Here is a 25,055-nt window from a genome sequence, read left to right on the forward strand (position 1 = left end):
TGGGGGGGGATGTGGGAGGAAGGTGGTGGAAGCTTTTTGGAAGGAAAACTGCGCAAACGCCGCCCTTGCTCGATGGAGCACGATGAAAATGTAATGGCCGATCGCTGTAGACAGGTATACACAAAGGTAGAGCCGCCGCGCGTGAGACACCAAGAGTTGTGGCTGGTAGCATTTCCAAATGTTGTCCAGACGATGGGGGGTTCAAACACATACACACACAGGCACAGCAAGCCTCACACTTTGTGAAAACTCATCCTCCCGCTGTTGAAACACATTCCTTGAACCTCCTGAACCACCTGGAACAGGGAATTGAACCTCTGATGGATTCCGCGATGAATTCCAACGATGCCAGAGAGAGTTCCACAACTCCTATGTGAAGTGTTCGACGGCATCCGATATAAATTTATTCGTTTGCGCCAGCCGGTGTTTACTTTGCGTTCCTTCACGTTATGTTTTTGTTTTGAAAAGCAACATGGAGCCAAAAATATTGCAACCTAGCCGTCGGCGAAAAGAAAATACACATACAGCCACACGCTCCACCTATGCGGCTGCGGCTTTGCGGCTGGAGAGGGATGTCGCCCGGGATGCGTCAGTGGGGTGCTGGCGGCTGCAACTCCATAGAGAAAAAAACAAAACAACCGGGTGAACAAAAAGGACCGAGCAACACATTCAAATTTGAGATTGCGCCGTTGAGAGCATTTCATCAAACCGTGTATTTCGTTTTTGCTTGCACAACTCGCCGTCTCGTTTCGCTTCGCAGCACGAGCCCTTTTTTCCCTCGGTGCTGTGTCCCCAACCTCCGCCCCCCAAACGTTTGATTCTAGTTCTGAGGAGAGAGGCTGGAGCGCGAGGGAAAACGTGACGAAAAAGATCTCACAAAGGCTATCCTCCGCGTCCTGACCCCCCGCCAGCCAGCGCAAAGATTCTCAGCCGCGCGCGCGTGTGTGTGTGTGTGTGTGGCTCTCTTTCACACATTTTCAGCGGAAAGTTTTCCTTGCTCAGACAGTGCCGACAGCCTCCAGGGTGTATTTCTTCCGTAAGAAGCGCCTCCCCATCCTTAACGTTCCTATCCTCTCGACGTCGGTTGATGCCCAACAGGACATTCCACACCCACGCACACACCGCTCTGTTCGCCACATTGCCTGGTGAAGGTCAGAGTAAGGCGGTAGAATATCCAACCCCGAGATATCCCTGGATATTCGTCGTTCTGCAAAAGTGTACCAGGTACGGCAGTTTAGTTTGTAGAGGAAGTTCTAGCCTCTTGGAGTGCACTGATGGAACCGCTCTGCAGGAACTTAGAAGATTGGGTTTGAAGTGTAGTTGGAGATGAGGACTTCCTACAGAGAAGCTCTCGGTGGAGCTAGTCGCACACAAAAGAAGTGGTGTCACCACATAAGGTTACGATTGATACAGTCCCGAACAACGAGGAGCCTATGTCGTAAGAATCGACATGAGATTTTCCAGACGACTTTCACGAACCCGTGGATCCTGGGAACCGCTTCAAATCTTGGTGCTTCAATCACAATCAACTCTTTGTGCTTTGGAAGTAGAATTCCAATGAGAGTTCAATCGCCAGACCTCACGCCCTGACGTAGAAGTCTTGTTTAGGAACAGTTTCACACGCAGGGCGCGCAGTTTAATGCAGTCAACGGCCAGGGACCTCCTCGAAGAAAGCGGCAGCATCGGCTCTCCCGCAGCGCTTGACATCCTCTGCGCCGCGGGAAAATCATTAGCTACATCGTTGCGTGCGTTGCCACAGCCAAACATGCCCGAAAACGGCCTCAAATTTATAGCCTACGGTTGTCACCGCAACCAGAACGCCCTCGTCCGACTCTCGGAAGACGATTGGTGTAGGACGCGGTTAATGCCGCCACCGTTCCGACTGCGTTCCGGATGACCGATGGTTTACGAGCCAGACATCCTTTTGCCGACGTCGTAGCGTCCTGCGTCGATGCTGTTTGTTGTGGTGTGCAAACGCACATGTGGTAATCCGAGCCTGAAGCAAACCCCATGCCGTGGTCGACGCCTTTCACGCCAAATTAGCCGGTTGTTCTGGGAAGACCGGGAACCGTACTGTTCGGAACGTTCGCCGTGAACGCATGGCACGACAGATTTTATTGCTTCCAGCTGCAGGAATAAGTTACTGGTTTCCGCTATTCACGCGTCGTTTGACGGCGACCGCCCTCAAGTACCGCCATCCCGCCGTGTGGTGATCTTGACACTTCATCGAAAAGATGTCGGCCGAAAAATCCGTTTTCCACCACACGCGAAGTCGTAATAATTGACCCAGGCGCTCTTACCAGGATGTTGCATATCATCATCGATGGGGTTTGCGACTTTTCTTTCCCGGCGGGTCAGAAAAAAAAAAAGCAAAACCCCAGCCCAGTCATAAAAACATTCCACGCTAATTCGACGCGAAATAATACGAAAAAGATGCAGCAGCAACAACAAAAAAAAACAACGCGAAACGAGAAGTGGCAAGATAAACCCCGTTCGAGAGATCGACCCTTTGACAAGCCACCGTCGGGACCGAAGGCGATGGTTTGATTTATTGGACAATAAATGTTTATCCTTTTCATTTTATTATTTTATTTTATTTGCTTGCTTTGTTGTCCAAGCAACAGCAAAACGATAAAAGAAAAAAAAAAAACGCACATAGGAAAACAAATCTGACAATCCTCCGTTCGCGGTCAACAGACGGCTCACAGCGTTGTCACACGTACAGTGTTTTCCACCACAATTCATTAAACACATTCCTCGTCGCACCAACGAGATTCAATCGTTGAGACATTGCGCTCTCTATCTGTCATTAGCAAATTAATCAAAGCCTGGTTAGGTTATCCCCACAGAAGGTAGGAAGTAGAATATGCAGAGTCGTTTACACGGTGGCAGTATTCGACAGATCTTTGCTGCCATTTAGAACTTTCTTTATAGTATTTGAACAACAAAAAAATATGCATATTTTTCTATCCTTTAAAAGGCTACTGTTAAGTGCAATGACACTCTTCTAGCTTTATATTTTTATTGCTTCAAAGCGAAAAAGCTATTATTACTAAAAACTGCTTTTTCTGAGTAATTGTTAGAATATTGAGATACTGGTGTATTGAAAAGTATCAAAAAAAGGTTTACGCGTAACCCAAAATTGCTTTCAAATAAAGTTAATTTTGTTTGCGTTTAAGATGTTTGAAAAACAAAATTGCAAAACACTACATATGCTCGGAATAGATCGGCGGTTATTGTTGCATTATCGGCGCCGCCAAAATAATTTGAACACAATTGAATTTTTGAGCTTGAAGAATTGATTTTAAGCAAACAAAACCAGCATGGTCTTCTGAGGAAATAACTCTACAGCCGGTACATTAAATATCTGTGCATTTTTGTCCTTCAACATCGAACCATTTAATGAACAACTTCTTCTTCTTTTTCTTCTTTGACATACCGACCGTCTTTAATTAACAATAATGTGCTTACTTGACTAGTTGTCTTTTGCGTACGTGGTTTGTCGGTCCCTCTTATACAGGGAAAGGTTGGGATCAAAACAATTTGTTTAAATTCGGAATTAAACACAATGTCAACTGTATAAACACTATAGCCTATTCTCCACTACCATCTTTCATTACAAAAATCATGAAAGTTCATAAATATTGGAAAATATTTAACGATTTCCGATGCAATTTAATACCTTTTATCATAAAAACAGAGACCAATAGTTTGCTAAAAACAACAACTTTTCAACTCACTGCTATCGACTCACACTGGCATTACCAACATGCCCGGAGAGCTATAAACGCGCTTTAAGCCACCCTCTTGCAGGCATTGGGTGCTATTCCGAGCCGAGATTGGCGTAGATATAGGGAAAAAGATTATGGAATGGAACTGTCAGCGACCTCCGCTAAAAATTCATTTCCGAAACTGGCATGGGAAACGCTGTAATAAAAATATTGATGAACGCGCAGAAACAGCAGCAGCCAGCGGATAGCGAGGAAGATTTTATAGAAAATGTTTTATTTCAACACATCCGAATACCCAGCCCGGCTCAGACGCGCGTACAGCGAGATTTATGAAGACGTTCGGCATTCCGTCCGCAAAGCGGGAACGTCAGTATCGAAAGTACCCATTTGCGGAGCCGTTTGCGCGTTGCGAGGAGGGTAAATATATAAATATATAAATTTATGCAAAAATGTCATCCCACCTACGATCTCTCAGTGGAGATGATTGCAGAGAAGAAAACAACCGCACACTCTCAAGTTGTCGCCAGAGGTCTGATGAACTCTTTCGCGTGCGTAAAAAAAACAATGCGGCGAGAACCAGAACCGAGTCCGAAATAAAAAAAAACGAAAAGCACGGAGAACAAGAATTGAAACAGAACCGAAAAGAATGGGCCGAGAAGCTGGGCGGCGGGCGTTGTTGAACCCGCCAAACCTCCCGAGGGAAATAAAATATGTAAGCCATGCACATAAAATTCAAATCTCGACCATGAAAAACCCTGCCGCCGAAAGAGGTGCCCCTTTTATCGTCCGAAAGCGCACCGGCGAAATGAGAAAGGAAATACAAAACATTAAAAGAAGGCGATGCCGGTCGTGATGAGTGAGAAGAGGAAGAGGGAAAGAGTAGGAGACGGGGTAGGGGTCTGGTGTTTTGATAATAGAATCATAAAACTTTAGATTAAAATTAACTACCGCACACCACGGTTGCGCTTTTACGATGCAAAAACGATGCGGACGGATGATGATGCTGATGGTGATGGTTTATTCTGGCTTTCGCTTGTCTTTTTGGGGTTGATTATTGGCTGGGTACCCGCTGCACGCGGGGGGACAATGGACCGGAGTGGTTGGCGAGGTGCAAGATGGATGCATCATCCATGCCAAAAAGAAAGTCCCAATGGAGTAGTCGCACGCGAAAGGCGGGAAACGAGGAACGAGTGACAAATTGTTTTCGGAGCAAGCGAACGTAGGAGAAGAAAATGGTTTGGTTGTTAACCTTCTCCTCGGTACGCGGACAGCAAGCAACACCAAGTTTTGCAATGGCTGACAAATGTTTGCAAATGTTCAACAACAAGCTAACATTGGCTCGTCAAACTGCGCATCCAGATTGATTCTGCTGCTACGGTTTGAGGTTAGGGTTGAGGTCCCCCGCCGCGGCTGTCAATTAATTAATTACACCGGAGCGTAATTTAGATTGTTTTAAACGAGTTTCCGAGATGGCGAAGCAGGTCGCGACATAGCACGACGAGCTGATAATTATACAACCCCCTCCCCGCATCGGACAGCAGTGGGGGGGGGGGGGGGGGTTTAACATAAGGAGCTTCAGGAGCTGCCAGTCTCGTTGGACTACCCTAGCTGCTTCGTAGATGATGAGGTACATTAAATCCTTCAGGTAAACGGGGGAATTCTGGCCATATGAAGTTGAGGTAAAGCACCGTGGTTGCTGAATGGAGTGACAAACACTATACATAGTTCTCCCCGATAAACCTGCTCCGGTAAGTGTTCATAAAGTCAGGCAAACAGGTAGCCATAAACCCATCCGACAACGGCTGATTAGCGATACGCGGCAAGGTGGGACCCTGTTAGCAACCAAAAACAGGAACGTCACTCGATCCTTTTTCGGGAGCCTGAAGGAGGGGGGGGTTCTGCCTGTAGACAGCTCGTCATCATGCCAGTTGGCGGAAGTACCGGCTGTATCTCGCCTGTGCACAGTAAACTCCCAAGAAGGGACGAGAGATTTTTGTACGACGAAGTAAGTATCGCCATGTCCACAACGTGCCCCTAACTGTGTGTTCGAGCGTCTCTCGAGGGTGTTGTTCCAAGGTTACGCGCGTCGTGTGCCTTGAGGATCGAAACCTCGACGTGGAAATAAAACCTCCGGCACCCAGACGTGTGTGCCACCTGGATCAATAAGTGATGCCGCCATATAACACCCCAAAGAAACCAGACTTTGATAGGGGCCTTCTCTCGGTGGAGCACGTCAGAGGTGCGGCCACCTGTTCACACCTTCTCGTCTGTATATCGGCGAGGTTGGAGAGTTCGGTAACCAATTGGAACAAACCACGTACAACATCAAGCCGGTGGCGGGCTGTTGAGTGCGTCGAAGGTGTTTTCTTGAGGGCCTCTTCTCCTCTAGAAGGATCCATCCTACGAGGAGATATCGAACATATCCAAACACGATTACTTCCTGCTGCTTTACCAGAGGTGGATTAGATCCCAGGGAGTCTTCGGACCCCATGAATCTCTTTGTTAAAGGATTCAGGAACTTGGAAATTGATACAAAGAGTCAATCAAGGATTCATAGATCCGAATCTGAATTTCCGATTTCCAGAAGGAGGAGGGGTTCAACCCATAAATTTCTGAAAACTTTGGATGCATGTAAAAAGTTCTGAACAACACATCCCAGAGTGGGGTTTGAACGCACGGCGTTCGGCGTACCGTGGAGAGACTCTACTGACTGAGCTACGACGGATGATAAGAGTAACCCGGTTAATCTTCGTATAAGAGAATCGACCCCAACCGGGGTTCCCCAAGGCTTAAGCGCTGAGCGGTGACCTCTCAGCAGGTGACGCGCTTAACTGTTTATTTATCTCTGGCCATCCTTTTAGCGGGCATATTTATCGGCTCTCGCCTGGGCAAATCTATCGTATCCCCTCTCCGATCTCTTCCCCTCCCCGATCTTCTTCCATTGGCGTCGCAGCGGAGTCGTTAATGAACGTTTTTATTGATACTTTGCACAGTTTTACGAGCAGCTAATACGCAGATATGTACACACAATCTTCCACGCATCGCAACCACCATCGGGTTTGGTTCGGTTCGGCCTCCTGTCGGAAGGGTCGCTCACGGCACGAACTCGCGGAGGGGTGCAATAAAAAGCCGCAGCCCGCAATCCCGCAAAATGCATTTTGGATTTGCATCCACATTTCACGCGCGCGCCCGCGTTATAGCAGGTGCCGATGAGTGCATTTATTGCAACTGCATCCATTAACGGGGCCAGCCTGCGGTAGGCGGGGGAGAGGTACTAAAAATATTGTCTCTCACACCTCAAGCAGAAGGCGCAGAAGAAAAGCAGATGCAGTGAAGAAGCAAAAGAAGCCACAGGGAGCCAACCCGAGTCATGGTTTTCGCTTATTGAAGAAGCTTACTGACTTCTTGAGCGTAATGGTTTGCATTTTACGATCTTCTGCCTCACCTACACCCGCTCTCTTCCCCTTTCACCCAGCGTTGGTTGGTTGTGGGTTCCATTTTTACGATCACGGTGCTCTGGCAGTGCGCGGCTCCGTGGTAGATCCTCATGGATGGAATGGTTTGCGCTTAAAGTTTATGTTTTCTTACGCCACATTTTCTCCGCTTCCCTCCCCCCCTTCCACCCCCATCGCGACCTTTCCCTTTTCCCGCTTAAAGGGTGGTCTACCGGAGTTGCGGAGTGCGCAGATTGAGTGGATTCCACAACGGGGACGTGGTCGTAAAAAACGGTTTCGGAACGGATTGCCTCGTGATTTTTCATTGCCTCTCTTCGCTCATGCGATTTTTATAATAATATTTCCTGCCATTTATTTTTATTGTTATTTTATTTATTTTCATCTATATTTTATTTTTCAAAAAACCAATGGTTAATCGACGCAATGTGGGATTGCGAATTATCTTAACGTGCCCACACCAACGTAGCAATGGGGAAAAAACAACAACAACAACCTGCGTCGAATAAAAAACAAAAGCAAGATTTGACAAAAGGCAATAAATTCCCCCACAAAATGGAAAATCGATCACGGCAAAGGCGGAAATGCACAGGTTAGAGTTCGTTCCGCTGGTCAGCCGAAATAGTTGAATGGGAAAATTTCTAACCCGACCGGAAACCAAGTAAAACAAAAACCCCCAACATCGTGGTACAAACGTCGAAAGGACGAAAAGGAACAAGTTGATGGGAAGCAACTCGGAAAAACCCCATGGAGCGGAGCTCTCCGGGCAGGACAAGCGTAAGGATTATGATAATTGAAAAACAATTTGTCTGCTGCCGCACACGGGGTGCTTTTTTGTAGTGCGGACAGCGGAAAACGAGAAAATGAGTTCCAAGTGGAAAAACTGCAGCACCGGAAAAACGGGGAGGGAGGGAGGGAGGGGTACCTCAACCCAAGCGACCGCGATTTATAGTCCAGTGTGGCTCAGGATTTGGGTAGTAAAATCAAAAAAGGAAAAAAAAAAACCTGGCAGCCTGCTCCAATGGGCGGCCTATTTTCCCAGGGCTCACAAATTTGTCACGAAACAAAATGAAAAACAATAAGAAAATGCCCGCCAAGGGCATTGCCGCACTTCCTCGCAACAGGAAGTGGGGAGAGAGAAAAAAAACCGAACAAGCCGAAATTGAAATGGAAAACCGCATAAATTATTTCAGATTGCATTTTAAATTCAGACCCATTTTATTGATCCACTGTTCCCCGCCCCTTCGTCGAACCACGCCTGTATCCTCACGCTTTTCCATCGTAATTTTCACAAAACCTTCCATTGAGATGTCATCTGCGAACTTCGGGTTTGGGCCTTCTTCTGAAGGCTGAAACAAAAGTTGTGAATAATGTTTGGAAATAACTCCACGGAATCTGCCGTTCTTAACAATCGTTTGGTTGTGTGCTTAGCTTCTTCTTACAGTAAGCCGTCCCTATTTTCCCTGCGTTGACGTGGAGATGAGATTTTGACTAGCAGATATTGCTAGTGAGTAGAAGTTTCAAATGTTTGTGAAGAAAAAAAAAAACGCAAGCGACCTCTAAACACAGAGTTGTGTGTTTTATCGAACATATTTTTTTTTTTTCAAACCAGTTGCAAAGTGACGTAAACGAGGGAAAACGGAAAACGACGCACGCCGCAACGTTGGTACAAGTGTTTGCAATAAAAAGGGGCCACTCGGAAGGTTGATCCGGTCGACAGAAGAAATAAAAACATTAAGGTCGGGAAGGAAAAGACATTCAAAACCGAACCACACGCCGACGACTGTTGGCGACTCGTTGACGGATTTTATTTAGGTTATAGAGCGAACGCGCAACGGCAAGGGGTTTACTGCTTTCACACACGTCCCGGACCTTTGGCCTGGGGGGGCCTAAGATGATGGGAAAAAGCAATTAAATCACCGCACACACCACTCACACTGGCTCAGTTTGGCGCTAGTGACGCGCAAAACCCCGCAAAACACGGTGGTGCACATGCATCGGGGTGTCATCAACAGCATATGAATATCCATCCACACCGGATGCCAGTGTAAGCCGACCTCCTTCGCAAGTCGCGTTTGGGAGCAGAACAGCAAAACTAATAAAATCGAAACCGCTCAGAAGGTGCTCCAGGGCACGCGCACTGCGAGTTCCGTGCTCGGGAGATCAAAACAACCACACACTGCCGGAAAGTGAGAAGTAGCCGATAATTGAGGCAATTACTTAAATTTAGCTAATATACGCACACCTCCCGAGTAGTCGAAGCTGTCGCTGGTAGAGCAGCGTATGTTTCAGGCAGACATTCGGAGAAGGCAAGGGAACGTGCTCACCAGCCATGCGGCGCTTCCCGGAACCTATTTCTTATTCCTCGAAAAACTCGGAACGTTCCTATAATTTAAGAAATACTGCAAGTAAGACAGTGTAAAACATCTGCTAGGAAGGAAGGAGTTTGCTTGCGGTTAGAAACAGCGCCATTTATGAGTTTGATCATGTCCGTCATCCTGTGTTGCGGCCAACTTGTTGCATATGGGCATTTGGTTCTCCGTGCTGCCACTAGAGCCATGTATCCAATCTGGTATTCTTTGGTTTTAGAGGTAGTGCCGTAAAACAAAGTAAAACCAGTAAAGCACTCTTCGCTTTTAGCGTCTTTCTGCAATTCCACGTTTGAATAGGCTCTTGGTACACAACAATGAGTAGCCTCTGAATGACATCGGTGCACCTCTGCATGGTGCGTAAGTCTTTCGTTGTTCTTTAAGGCCAGGAATTTAAAATGACTCCAGGATTCAAAGAACGAGTTGCACAATCTAAGGCACTGATCATCATCAGAGAGATCCAGACATAAGGAATCAGCTAACTGAGACATATTCTCTTAAGAACAAACGCGATCTAAGGCATTTAAGTTCTTAGTCCTATATAATTTGGTACGTCTCTAGGTCAACATGAGGACCTTTCTATCGCACCGCAGGGTGTACCTGTTCCAGACCAGGGAACCATGTAGATCACTAATGTTCAATTACAGTAAAAGTCGTTGCACCCATGTATCCTATCATAGCTTATCTATAAATCTGGGATCCACATACATTCCGATTATAGCATTTCAGTTCAAACCAGATTCAGATATTTGAGACGTATGATGTACTCTGATCAGCCCAGAACTGCGAACCTCATCATAAATGTTCGATTATAGTAGAAGTCATTGCACCATTTTATCCTGTCATTTAGGAAACATCGATGCATAAGGCTTCCGATCGTGAGTATTTCAATTTCAGAATTGGGAACCATGTTGATCATTAATGTTCAAGTATAGTTGAAATCGTTCCACCGGTTTATCCAATCATAGCCCAGCTATAAAACTCCGATGCATAAAACTTCCGATATTGGTAATTTCAGTTCCACAACCGGGAACCATGTTGGCCATAAATGTTAAATTATGGTAGAAGTCATAGCCCTAGCGTGTGCTATCGTAGCTCATCTATAAAACTTCGATACATAAAGCTTCCGATTTTAGCAATTCAGGCCGATTTCATCTTGGCCACTTCAGCTGTATCCAATACTCGGGCCAGTACAGAACAGCGAACCTTGTTAATCGTTTATGTTCAATCAAAGCTGAAGTCGTTGCACCAGCTCATCCAATTATAGCTCATCTATAAAACTTTGCAGCACACCAGAATAAAGCTTGAAGCGGTCCTGACCTGGGAACCATGCCGAACAGAAACGTTCAATTATAGCTGAAGTTACTGCACCAGTTTTTCCTACCGAAGCTGAACTACTAAATTTCGATGCAGCTTCCGATCTTGGGCTATTAGGTTCAACCTGATCTTATCCATTTCAGTTGTATCGCATAATCTGCGTGATCGGCGACCCCCTGCGAGGCATATTGATCATAAATGTTCAAATATAGCTGAATTGCACCAACCCATCCTATTATAGCTCATCTATAAAGCTTCCAACCGGAGCATTTCAGTGTCACATAATTTTCCAGGCTCAGACCCGGAAACCGTGTTGGTCATAAATGTTCAATTATGGTTGAAGTCGTTGCACCAGCCTGTCCTATCATACTTCATCTATAATACTTCGAATCGATCTTATGCACTTCAGTTTTATCACATACTCTGATCAGTCCAGAGTTGAGAAGCATGTTAATCCGAATGGTTTAATTATAGTTGAAGTCATTGCACCAATTTATCCTATCTTGCTTGAACTAAGAAATTCCCAGGGAGCTTCCGATCTTCGAGTGAATCGTGTTGATAATAAAAGTGCAATTCGATGTAATTGCACCAGATTATCCAATCTGTAAGTAGCTCATCTATAAAACTCGATGGTTAATGGTTCAGGATTTCATTGTGTAGAATGTCGCGTCTTCAGCACATCTCTTGCATCGATACGTTGAGGTGATGTATATCTCTTGCCATCAGTGTTTGATGAGATGAACGAACTTACCCCGAAAATATGGCGCATTTTGTATGCCGCTTTCGCGGAATTACCATCCACTGGCCGGGGGTTTTAACATGCAAGCCAAGCCACACCAACAATCAAAAAGGGTACACGCATTAACGGGCGGACCGCTGCTGCAGTCATAAATGCAGATTCGTCAGACAAAGGCCCATAAAAAAATGGGTAGGTTTTGGTACCTCCTCCGAGCAGGATCTGTGCATTGTTACTCGCCTTCGTGCCCTGGCATGCACGCTCATCGTGAGCAGGACTCCAAAGCGACACCTCGACAAACAACCCGACTCCCGGATGGTGGGGGGGGAGTTTAGGTCGATCGTAAGATGTGAACGGTCTCCCCCTCGCCGAATTGATTTATGATCCTGTGCAAAACGCTTAACCGAAGCCCGGTCGTAAAACTGTGGCCCGGTTTAAAACTGCTGCATGCATGCAACAAACAACGCCAGCACGTCGAGGTCCGTTCCCTTTTCCGGTAGGTGCACCACCAGGTCCTGCCCCGGTCTGTCCTATGGCGGCACGTATCCTTGAGGCGGCAGATCATTTGGGTGACAACAAAAGCTGCACGAAACGAACACGGAAAAATCAAAACAAGAAATCGACGGACGAAGCATCCGTTCGCTGTTAATAACAGGGTAAGGCACGAGCATAAAGTAAGCTCGTTTATAGCCTACCGGCGCTCGCCCGCCCAACAACCTAGAGCGAATGGTGTCGTCCTTTCGCACGCTGCTCTTTTTTTTATCGCCTGTTAAATGCTGAACACGCACTTAACCAATCATTTGGCGAGCAGGCAAAACCCAAGAAGAGCATTAAGAGTACTGGCAAGGCAAGCGCAAGCATCGGAGGTTTTATTTTCGATAGTAAACATCATGCTCCTCCGGGGTACCGAGAGATCCTCTTGTGAATGTATATTTTAAGGTGCACATCACGGCCAAACACACCGTGCTTGACCTCTCACTCCGTCGTTCCGGGAAACGGGGTGCAACACAGGGTGTCATCATATTTTTTTATGGCAGCCCAGCTGGCTGGCAACCCATCGAGGCACCCCCTGGTTAAATAGTTGCTGACTTGTGAAGCACGCCTCCAAACCCGTTAACCGGACGGTGTTTGTTTTGTACAGGCATCCCAAAGTACCAGCTAAAGAAAGGGATAGAGAGAGCGAGAGGGAGAAAGAGAGACCGAAAGGAATATATATCGTCGATACTCATCTCTGGTTTTTACGTAACGGCGCCATAAAGAGTCATCACCTGATATGTGTTGCAGTGTGTAGCAGGTGTTGCCGACACACATTATGGCGATAGCTGTTGTGGTACGGGATTCGAACCCAAGACCCTCGGGATGCCAATGGACAACGCTACCCTTCGGCTACGGAGCCCCATTCCGTTGCCATCGTTCTAGTGACAAACAGGTGCTATATAGATTTCATACTGACCCCCGTCATTGGCGAAGCATATTGCGGAAAACAAACTTACGTGACCCGGATGCACACACACACACAAATATACACGCCCATCCCACGTTCTTCTGCAACTAATTTAACGCTCGAAATTAGCGATTAGGAAACCGAACGTCATGGATGGTTTTTTTTTTCTTCATCCATTTATTCACGAATTGCGCTTCGCTGGAGTGGAAGCTGACACTTTTCACACGTTCGCGAACGGGCGAGAAAATTAGCCGAGTGGTGGTCTGCACCGAAAGAAGCGGGCTACCGAGCGGAAAGCGGGAAAAGCAGCAGCGACCACCTCACACCTGTTCGATAATATGCCCATCACAGAGACGGGGCGCGTCTGAGCACGCAGCATCCTTCGCTGCAAATGCGACAAAAGTCACACAACGGTCCTAGGTGGTGGTGGTGTTACCGTCGATCTCTTATACCCCCTCCCGAGCCCGGGCACGGAGAAGAACGCAAGCACGTTGTTCTAGCCTTGTGTGCCAACATGCCCTCTTCCTACTTAGCGAGGTGAAAAATCGCGCATGAAAATGGGGCCAAAGTGCGCACAATAACATCCACACGCGGGAAATAACAGTGCATCGCCGTTAGCTGGACCTACTGGATGGCCATCCTCGTCGATAGGCAGAGTATATTAACCCATCATTATCATGGTGCTGCAAATTTCGACAGCTACCGATGCAGGTGAATATTTCCGCATTCGCGAGAAACACCCGACTCTTCTCTACGCACCATGTTCAACCAGTTTTTCAGCGAGAGAACCCCGTCGGAATTCACAGACATCGTTTAACGCCTCTCCCCCTCCGGGAGTGGGTTATGATTTCCCAAAGATAAATAACGGAAGCACCCGGTGCAGGTCTCCCGAGGTTCGTAATGGTTCCACTTACCTTATCGTCTTCTCCTTCGCTATCACAGATATATCCTTTGCCGGAGCTGCAGCGACTGCTGGCGTCACTGAGCCGGTCCCGCGAACTGTCCGGATCCCGCTGGGCCACGGACGACGTCGTCAGCCGCTCCGAGGCGCGCCCACTGTCGTCCGACGTGCCCGGATCGATGATCGAAGGTAGAGAAAGATTCTGTGGAGAGAAAAAAAAGGAACCACGGGAAAATTAGCATCAATGGCAAGGTTGGAAATAGGAAGGCGTCAGCCAGCCAAAAGTATTTATTTCTGCTGGGAATTGACCTAAGTAAAGTAACCGGGGGGTTATCCCCCCGGCAAGGAAACCAAATTTTCCTACCAGGAATCCGTCTTATGTATGTATAACGCTTGTTTCATAGTTCCGAAGCAAAACAAAATTGAGAAAAATCAATACACTATAACATTGAGGAGCAGTTCGTCATAGTTTAAAAATAAACATAAGACGAAAAACATTCAAGTGAAAACATCAGTACACTCAAGATCAATTCCTATTGCCAGCATAATTTGGCATTGGGGTTTAAAACCAATGTTTATTCCCTTTTTCACGGAATCCCTCAGTACCGTGTATCTTTTATTTTTTTCATTCTCAGTTTCCCTTGTTCAAAACTGCGTCAGTAGAGAAAACTTTTTGACATCTCACGGTGAGGTGAATCACATTTAAATTCAATCAAATAACTTTCAGTAGAAACGGGACTCGGGCGAAGGTGAACAAAGAGCGAAACCGCAGACATGAAGAGGAACCACAGAGCAATGTGGAGTGGAAATAACGTTACTTCCATAATAATCATCAATAAATAATAATCAATAAACAAATATTCTGTGCAATAAACGCAGGATCGAAAACCTACAGCTATGTTTCAAAACTGTGTACCTATTATACAATTGGTAAGTTACACCTTTCAAAATAAATGATAAAAAAAGAAGATAATGTTCAAAACATTTTGTGTAAGCTAGAAAACACTCTACCGGAACGCGTACTGCTTCAAATGATGAGTTTCAATCATCACAAAATGATAACCGTAAGTGAAAACAATTTTCGTCACAAATTGAGTTTGTGATGTTTGTCACATCACAATATAGTTTTGGATCCTTTAACAAATCGGCCATTTTTATGTACACAAATATAAATACAGGCGACAGTTACTTTGGTGAAACTATTTTAAAACAACATGATTAAGATAAACCCTTCATTCTCGGTTTTGCAACAGCCTGATGAAAAACCACTAACGGTAAAATGACGGCATTGTTGACAAATAAATGTTGGCAAATAAACAGCTGTCAAGGAACTGACAGATGCGCAGGAGCTAGGTAGCGAAAGCAACCTAGGTCCCGAGTTTAGCACGAAAGTAGTTGCGACCTAGGTACAGAGTTGATAGTAGGAACCCGATGCCAAAGGATAACGGGAATCAGCTGGGGGGGTCAAAGAACTGGCGGTCACCGGGTCAATCGAGAACGCGAAGAGCAAACGTGCAAAAGCATGATTACTTCCCCGATTGTTCTGCTTTAGTACGTAGTCATGAGAAAATGCAATTTTGTGTTATTTGTGTTTCGCAACCGTGTAATAAACCCACCGCTAACAGTGCGTTTTAAACATTTGCAATTCATCGGGGCAATGTTCACAGATGTGCACTCTTAAGGGGACTATGTTTACTTGATGTTGAGCATCTTTTATTCCCGAATGACTCTCCCGTTAACGCACCCTCGAGAGTAATAAAATGCACTCACCGAAGGAAGGAAGATTGCAAAAACAAGGAAACAAACCAAACGCCGTCGGAAAATGGTCCCTCCCTCTCCCTCTTTTTAGCACACCAACCACCAAATGGAAAATGGAGACGCTCTACCGACCGGAGTTGATTATTTCATAACCTAATTAACGCCACGCGCGGCTTCACTTCCCCGGCCAAGTGCCATTGTTGTTCGATGCAGTTTCGGTTTGACTCGCCAGCAACTCTTCCAATCAATTCGAAACCGGGCAGATCGCGCCCCCTCCCGCATTTTATTCCCCCCGGAAGAGGATAGAAAAGGGGGTTGAAATAGGAGGGGGCGATGTCGGGAAGCGCGGTGGACACGGTTAACTGGAGCTATCAATTAGTGCCCATTAAAGGGATGTTATTATTTTACAGGCGGCCCATAAACCCATCGTCGCTGCGTCGTTCGTTGTTCATTCGCCGCGTTCGATTTTCTGCAACTTGGTGTGCGTGTGTGTGTGTGTGCACTGCGCTCGATTGTTTATGTGTATACGGTGTCGGGTTTCACAAAAACCAAATTTATTATAATCACAAAGTTGTTTAAAAGTCGTACGCAGTACCGAGTGAATGAGCAGAGCTCGGATGCATCATTATTGGACCACGGCTTTGCTAATTAGTAGGCACAACAACAAACAATACATCTCCCTCGCCAGCCCGAGCGGGGGGGGGGGAACAAGCGGGAGGAGGCGGGAAGGTGCTAAAGTTCTTCTTCCGGAGGCTTTAGCTGTCAGCGGGCTTTTGCTGACGATTATAATTAATTACTCTCGGGCGAGCATCGTCGTCGTTGGCGTCGTCGTCATCGATCCTTCATACGTTTCCTTTACATCCTGCGACACACACGCACACATGCAGGAGCGAAACGCAATCTGTAAAACCGCGAAGCTGCGCTAATCGTATCGCTATTAGTGAGTAATCTCTAACCAACCAGTCTTCCGCATCACTATCTCTCTCTCTCTCCCCCCCCTCTCGTTATCTGCCTTTTCTGAGCCCTCCAGCACAATCCCCGCTTAGGGGTTAAGCGTTATGGAAATTGGATTAATGAAAGAGCATGACTCCCCCCCCCCCCTCCCAATCCGATCCCCTCCACCATCCCCAGTAGTGCATCTCCGGTGACCCTCGGGAGGCGGAGGTTAATCGGATCGCATTCGATGCCGATGCACACCATCTGGAAAGTACCGGGAAAGGCAACAACAAACGATGGTTGTACCCCCGGGGGATAACGGGAGGGGTAAATAGCAACAAAGAGATAGGGAGAGAGGGAGAGAGTGACAGCAAAAAAAAAACAATAAAAACGAACAAATAAACAAACATACGAAATAATAAACAAAACGCAAGCGTAACCATAAACGCCGGAGGCGCGCAACGACCGTGCCGTGAATCGATATTTTTAGACAGCGATGTGTACGCGTGTGTGTGTGTGTGTGTGTTTTTGCGTCCTGCTCAATTGCATATGCCGGCAAGATCTTCTTTTGCGCCCGAGCGCATGCATACTGGTCCTTCCGCACAAGTTTCGTTAAAATTGTTATTTTTTGGAACAACTTCGATACGCGTTTGATAAGTTTGTTTCTAACACCCTTATTAGTCGATGGTTTTAGAAAAAGAAATTTACATTTAATAGCATTTCATAATTCCTTTCTGAAAATTGGAAACTCGAATTTGTTTACGTTTTGCTCTATTAGTTTAAACGCATTTTGTTCTTTCCTCCACGTAGAACAATACGTTCATTTCAATACATGAAAATGATCAAATAACTGCACAAACAATTTTTGTAGAATTTTTCGTTATCAAACGAGTGAGCGGAAATTTTATGTCAAACCTGCGCTGTCAGAGCCCATTGACACTGGCCCATCGAAACATTGTAATGAACTGTCACTTTGAGCAGAAGTGATAAATTTTATTTAATTGCAATGAAAAATTGTATTGTAAATGCCTTTGCTAAGGCTGATTTAGAAAAGATTAGGCTTTGAAGAAAAAAGGCATCCTGCTGAATCAAAATCGAGTAATTGTGAAGAAAATAACGTAAGCGTGATACAATTCAACAAACAATTAAAAAAGGTTTATGCATTTTAAATAAGGGCTTGATTACATGTTTATACATGTAAATAAACGATATCAACAATGCACAAACACGATATGGGAATTATAAAACAAACTTTTTAATTACCACTGCCCTAACCACCGATAACGGTGTACTTGTAGGTATACCGCATGCTTAGCAACACTCGCTACAAGCAAGAGCTAAATAAGATGAAGCAGTATGTAACCAAGTGAAACACATTAATTTCACGTAGTGAATGAAGAAATTGTTTTTTGAATTGATATGTTTGATATGTGTTGAGCATCGGTATTTGCAAACCACTGCAAATTATATCAAGAAATGCCATCAACATTGATTTCCTAAAATTTTGTACATCTTCTTTTAATTATTATCAAGTGTTTGAACAAGAACACTGTTGTTCGTTTATTGTCATTGATTGTTCATATTTAATAAAAGATGAGATAGCCCCGGAATGGGTCGAAAAAAACGTCCCGTATTTGTTCTGTAGCAATCCCAAGCTGTTCAGAATGACAAATTGGTTGCAGTGTCAATCTGTACCATATGCTTTAATTGATCTATAAAAATAGTAAAATAACGCATCCATCAAATACGTTAATCATTCTGTAATTTACATATTTTCCCGTACAAGTGCCGACGATCAAACTCACGGGATTTTTTTCGCTTTTACTTCACATAGGTGTGGTTTTAGTTGTTTTTATTTTCAGTGGTTCACACATGTTACTGCAAACGTCTCGCTTGACGCATATTTTGTCCATCCCGATATTTACGACCAGCGTCGCACGCAATTAGTCTCGCGTTTAACAACCTTTCTCTCGGCACGCAACCACACGGTAGAGAATATGAGAACGAAGTAGGGCCTTAAAAATGGCAACAGAAAACCCTCAAAACTGCACATGCTGGCCAGATTGCAGTAACGCTCCAGCAGCGATAAAACAATACGAAAAGCGTCGAAGAGGACAGCCAGGGCCATGCACCAAAACTGCAACAGACGACACGAACCATGAACGACCGCAGAGACGGCCGTTGAAATTTGCCAAACTGTCGTGGAAAATGTTTGCCTTTTTACCCCCACCAGCAGCAGCAAAGAATCCAACCAACGAAAATGGTAGAACATTAAAAAATAAACCATTTCGCAAACCGGCTAAAAAACAAATCAAAACCCGAACCCACCAAACGCGACCAAACACAACAAACACACTGGTGAAGTATGTGTCTGTGTGTCCCTAGGGGTGGTCGATTGCCCAAGTCAGAAGAAGCAAAAGTCCCGTAACTAAAACATCGCGAAACAAACGGGAGAAGATGGCAAAAATGGTTAAGGGTGGGAAAGGCCGTGGAGTGGTTAACAAAAATCAGGTTATCACCCTGGGACAACGCCAGACCGTGTCCGGTTATCCGTCCGATCCTTGCCTTGCTGGGACTGTGGGTGTGTGTTTCACCCTTGCACTCGGTAACGCGGCCCTGCGAACTGGTGTCTGTGTCGTACGAAAATAATTAACGCACCTTCCCGATCCTGTCGGCGGCATCAGTTTGCCACTCAAAGGGGATATATGGACCGATTTTATGGGGTGACTTTTTATGTGGGCATTTTGCATTCATTCACATGCGCAACACACACCCCCCACACACACACACACACACACGCAAACGGTAGATCAAAAGAAATGGCAACCGAGCGCGACCGATGCTCGGGTCGACGATCTGCAAACCTGCAGAAGGAGATCCTCCTTTGCTGTTCTGCCGGAGAGGCACGTTGGGGGCTCTCCTCCACACGCTCGTAAAAACCGAAACGATCCTGCCGGAACACACAGGCCGAAAAATCGAACGACGAATGCCAAACCATCTCAGCTGGGCGCAAAAAGAAGTTTGCCAAAGAGTGGAGGAATTGAATGAACAATACTTTCTAGTGAACAACCCGCGTCTCACCATTCGTGAATCCATTTTTTCGCTAGCCGATGGAAAGACGCTAGTAAACCGTGTCCAATGTCTAGGGCATAAAAACGTCAAGTAATTAATTATCGTTTGCGAGTGTTATTTCAGGCCGCTTTTGAAGCAAATCTTATCGCGAATGGGTTTGGCCTTTTTGCACGATGGTGATGATCATAATAACAAAATAGACCTTCGAAATAGATTTTCATCGGCGATAGGAGCAAAATGTTGTCAAGATAATTGATTGGAGTAAGTCAACTTATCAATTGACATTAGTGAAGTTTTTCTAAAACTACATTTTGATAGTCTTACTTGTTTGAATATGTCGCTGGCCTTAGTTTATTCGAGCTTAAGCCATAACCGACAGAAACATTGATATTCTACTGTTGCTGCCGATTTTGCTGTCTTGGTTTGGCTTTAACATTATTGGAATAGATAATGAGTTTAAAGGTTTTCTCAAATACATTCGATTGCAAGGAATCTTTCTTCCGAAAGCGGGAGAGCAGTATTTGAAAGAGCTCCGTGTTGTTGAAACATATTATTATTTTGTTGTTCATTGTTGGAAATAGAAATAAACAAAACTACGGAAAGCACCATCAGAATTCCAATCAATATTCGATTGTAGATTGATCTTCTCCGCTTAGCAACTACGACCATATGTCCCGTCTCTTACAGAGTGATCGAACGAAAGAAATACTACTTCGTTTATTTACGTTTTTGATAAGTTGATTCCTACCTGTCGCAAAGATTACACATGCGGTTATAGAGCATGAAATCCAACATTGTTTTCGATAGATCGAGTAGCGTAATTCGATTTGGCTTCCAATCGGTATGTTTGTCTTTCTTCCATAAACGTCATAGTACGAAAAAAACCACATCAGCTGAACTCGAAAGACACGAAGTGGTTCATTTCGGGGTCAATCTGCCTTTGCCAATAAACTATCGTCCTTCGTTGGTTTACAGTTTTGGCCATAACGGTTGCAGTAATTCGCATGATAACAGTCAACTTTATGCTGCAGACAAACGAAATGCTACTCTAAAATATGTTTGCAGAGCAATTTTAGCTGTCGTTCTCGGTTTTTGAAGGAAAAATAGTCCAAATCAATCCTGTTTGACACCTACGTTACTACCCGCATGTAAGAATGAACATTTGATGCTGGTAAAAGGCAGCGCGCGGCAGATTCCAACGTGCGGAAGTGGTTGATTAGGTAAATATTATGCTCATCTGTTCCAGAAATCTATCACATCACAACGCCAATCCGCGTCCATTTTCAAACTCCACCGGTTCGTGTACGGTTTACTTCCGACTCAAAAACCTCGTCTTTGTAGCGGCTCCTCTAACGTTCGTGATCTCACGCACGGATTTAATTACTCCTGAACAAAGTCCTAGTCACTGAGGCGTAACTCGTTCCTTCCCAAAAAAGGGACGTCCCGGCAGTTGGCGACAAATGAGCCCGAGCTAGTGCTTTGCACAAAACAACACCGACATACGTCCGGATACTTACATGTGCCGCTGACAAGTGATGGTTATGTTGATGGTGTTGTTGATGGTGCGGATGTTGCTGTTGAAGATGCTGATGAAGATGATGGGTGTGTTGCTGCTGCTGCTGCTGCTGCTGCTGTTGCTGCTGCTGATGATGATGGTGTTGGTGATGAAGTTGATGGTGGTTTACGCTGCCGCCGTGGTTAATCGTACCGCCACCGGTCGGCAACGTGCTGCCCGGACCGGTGTTGTTGCTCGTACTATTGCTACTACCGCCGCTGCTGCTGCTACTGCTACTGTTGGTGCCGTCCGTGTTGCTACCGGCGCCCATTCCGGAACTGGCCCCGTTCACAGCGCCCAGCTCGTCACCGCCGTTGCCGGCTCCTCCGCCAATAATGCTGGCACTGCCGTTGTTACTTAAAGAAATGCTGCTGCTACTACTGCTGCTGCTGCTGTTGCTACCGTTGATGCTATGATTATTACTGCTACTGTTTACGTTGATACTACTGCTTCCGGTGCCGCTCGGACCGGTGCCGGTCGCATTGGTGGTACCGCCGACGACGCTGTTGCTTCCGGGCACCTTCTGTGTCGTGGTGGTCTGCGTCGCCGACGGATCCGGAGCACCGTTCACGCTGCCACCACCGCTATTGCTGCTTCCATTGCTACTGTTGCTATTGCTTGGCCCTGAACTGCTGCTATCACCGGTTGCCGCCGTCGTTCCCGCCGTCCCATTGCTCACGACTAGATGGTTCAGGTGGTGGGGATGATGGTGCAGGGGAGAGGAGTACGCCGATTGTTGCTGCTGCTGCTGCTGTTGCGGCGAAGGCGGCGGTGGATGATGGTTGTGGTTGCTGTAGTGATGGTGCAGATGGTGGTGGTGGTTGTGAAGGTGATTATGGTGACTGTGGTTGAGCAGATGGTTGTGGTGATTGCTGCCGGCGCTGCCACCACCGTTGGCGGCATTCAGTAGGCCTCCGTCGGGCGTCAGGCCACCGTCGACAACACCGGGATTGTTACTACCGGCACCACCGTTCCCACTGCTGGCGTTGTTGGTGGACACCGTGGTCCCGCCAACGCCGCCCGCCGAGTTCCCATTGCCACCGGCCTGTAGCGCCGGGTGGTGCAGGGTATGGTGCGGCGGGTGATGCAGCGGATGATGGTTACTGTTGACACCGGCAGCCTGGGACTGGCTGTCGCTGTTGATACTGTTGTTGTTGTTGCTACTACTGTTATTGTTGAGGCTGGCCACCGATAGGCCGTCGACGAGCGCCACCTTATCCGCACCGGCCAGCTTGGACAGCGTGGTGTCGATGATTTTCGGTGGCTTCTCCTCCTGCACCATGACTGTCGTCAGTTCCACGATCGACGACAGTCGCTTCTCATTGCGCTTGTTGGCGATTTTGATCGCAAACTGTTGAACGAGGAGAAGAAACAAAAACAGAATATATTAGACCACATTACCAAAGGATTCGGCATGCTACTGGTATACAGCGCTGCAAAGCACAGCACAGTTTTCAGACGAGTGAACTGCACACCTTCCGCAATACCTTCAACATTAACAAAGCGGAAGTTCTTAGAGTTTAAGTGAAATTCTTCTCAAATCGACCACAGGCTCCAAAAACCACCTCTTGCAATATCAGAGAGAACACTAGGCACATCAACATCAGAGGAACCTTTTGGGATATCCGAGAGGTCTAGTGGCTTGTCAATATCTGAGATACCTTATGGGATATCTGAGATGTCCTTTGGAACTTCAAAATCTGAGAGACCTTTCCGAGGGATATCCGAAAGGACGTTTGGCACATCAAAATCTAAGGTAACTATTGGGATATCTGAGAGATATCTAGGCACATCAAAATCTGAGGAACCTATTGGGATTTCTGAGATGTCATTTAGCCCTTCATAACCTAAGGTACCTTTTGGGATAGCTGAGATGTCCTTTGACCCTTCAAAATCTTAGCCAGGTCTTTTGGAACATCAAAATTTGAGGAACCTATAGCGGTATCTGAGAGGTCCCTTGGCCCATCGATATCTTAGGTACCCCTTTGGAATATCTGAGAGGTCTCCGTGATTGTGGGGATTCCATCTGCGAATGCCGCTTTGCTCAACCTACCTCGATATCCTCGTACGTTTTGAACGCGAGTATCGCGAACCCGTCGATGATGTCCTCCTCGAGCACGGGTGACGGTTCCTTCTCCTTGCGTTTCCGGCGCACGGGAGGCCGGTGCGGTTTCTCCCGGCTCAGCGGCCCGCTGTCCTCGTCGGCACTGTCGTCCGGATCCCGGTTACCGGTTGCGTCCGCGGCCGCATCCTTGTCCCGCTCCGCGATCATACGTTGGGCCCGCTCCCGTCGTCTGTTGCGCTGCTTGCACTGCTTCACATGTATTTCCATGGTTTTCCTCCGCTCAGCCCCGGCAGCGCTGCATTCTTTGTTGCATTGGTTGCTGCTGTTTGTGCTGTTGGTGGCGGCTGTGGTGTCGGTGGTGGTCTTGTCGGTCGCGTAGGCAGTTGACCGACAGGGCGACGACAACGAGGTGGGACTGCTCCTTCTGCTCCAGCTTTACAAGCCACTAGGTGAGCACGCAGAGCAGCTTCTTTTGGAACACAGGACACGGGCAGTGCGCTGAACCGAACTTGGTTGGTTCAGGTCACGTGCGTGCACACTTACACACACACACACACACACACTCACGCGCACCAACACCCGGAAACGGAAACACGGAACGGTCTACGCAATCACGGTGTGCGCTTACGCACCATGTGTAGGACACCGACGCACATACACACACCCCGGGTGACACACGCGCGCGCACACCTACACACTGGCCGGGCCTCCTCCGGCGTTGGCTCTGGGGCGTAACGAACTCACGCCAATTAACACACACACGCCCGTGCACACACACACACACATGGGCGCGCGTGCACCCGGCGTACACATTCACCTGGAGGCTGGCACCAGGGGGGGGTGGGCGAGGGGGAGGTTGGGGAAGGCGGGATTTCAAACGCAGGGAGGCACAACGAAGCCCTTCCTCTGCCCTTTCGCTCTACTTCCTCCTCCTCCTCCTTCTTCTCTCCTTCGTTGATTCTATTTTCTTTTTATTTTTCGCACACACCGCTTTGCCTCCTGTGCCCTTTTCGCTTCCTTGCTTCACACGCACACGCTGAACCTTCTGCCGAGCGAGTCGCGGGCGACGGCCGGTCGCAGCTGTTGTCGATGGCTCTGCAGAAGGTGATGCAGCAGCACTTGGCGGCGGAGGTGGCGATGGTGATGGCGACGGAGAGGGCGATGATGTTGTTGTTGGTGGTGCTGGTGAAGGTGGTGGTGGTGGCGGTGGTGATGATACTGTTGCCGGTAGCGATGCATAAGGATGGTCGCTTTCGCCGGTGCAGCACGCCGGAACACGGATGTACGGAGATCTCGAGCTTCAGAGCCTCCGTTTTACTATCCGCCTATTACCACCACCATTGGGCACAGCTCGCACCAGTCGGGAAGAGATCGTAGAACAAGACGGTGGTGTTGGTCGGTTGGTTGATTGGTTGTTGCGGTTTTGCGCTGGCGGTGGTTGTGATTGAGGTGATGATCGGAGGAAGCTGCAACAATATCAACAACAGCACGCCACTGGCTGCGCGCTTGCCACACAAAGGAAACGCACTTTCCTTCTCACGCAAGCACGCACACACATAGACACGCGACGCACAACAATTGGGACCGCTGCAAAGGATGCACACGGCGCACACACTTGCTTGCACTGCAGCTGCTCGGCACCAACACCGAGCGTGAGAGTGTGATATTCTCCCTAGGAGACAGTGAATGATGATGTGATGCTCCAGCGGGAAACACTAG

At 47.0% G+C, this 25,055-nt stretch overlaps 1 protein-coding gene across 1 annotated transcript in view; it reads right to left on the reverse strand.

Moving 5' to 3' along the window:
* The window catches only part of LOC131290989 (protein encore), a 101,251-nt gene extending 77,585 nt beyond the window's left edge, over positions 1 to 23,666 (reverse strand). Inside the window, exons 1-3 of the mRNA XM_058320180.1 lie at positions 23,325 to 23,666; positions 21,234 to 22,622; positions 13,964 to 14,152 (exon numbers count right to left, since the gene is read on the reverse strand). Of these exons, the coding sequence (XP_058176163.1) occupies positions 13,964 to 14,152; positions 21,234 to 22,622; positions 23,325 to 23,603 (1,857 nt within the window). The 5' untranslated portion in view covers positions 23,604 to 23,666. The remainder of the gene's footprint in view (positions 1 to 13,963; positions 14,153 to 21,233; positions 22,623 to 23,324) is intronic.
* Positions 23,667 to 25,055: the final 1,389 nt, after the last annotated feature.

This window comes from Anopheles ziemanni, chromosome X, assembly GCF_943734765.1.
Source record: "Anopheles ziemanni chromosome X, idAnoZiCoDA_A2_x.2, whole genome shotgun sequence".
Classification (NCBI taxonomy): domain Eukaryota; kingdom Metazoa; phylum Arthropoda; class Insecta; order Diptera; family Culicidae; genus Anopheles; species Anopheles ziemanni.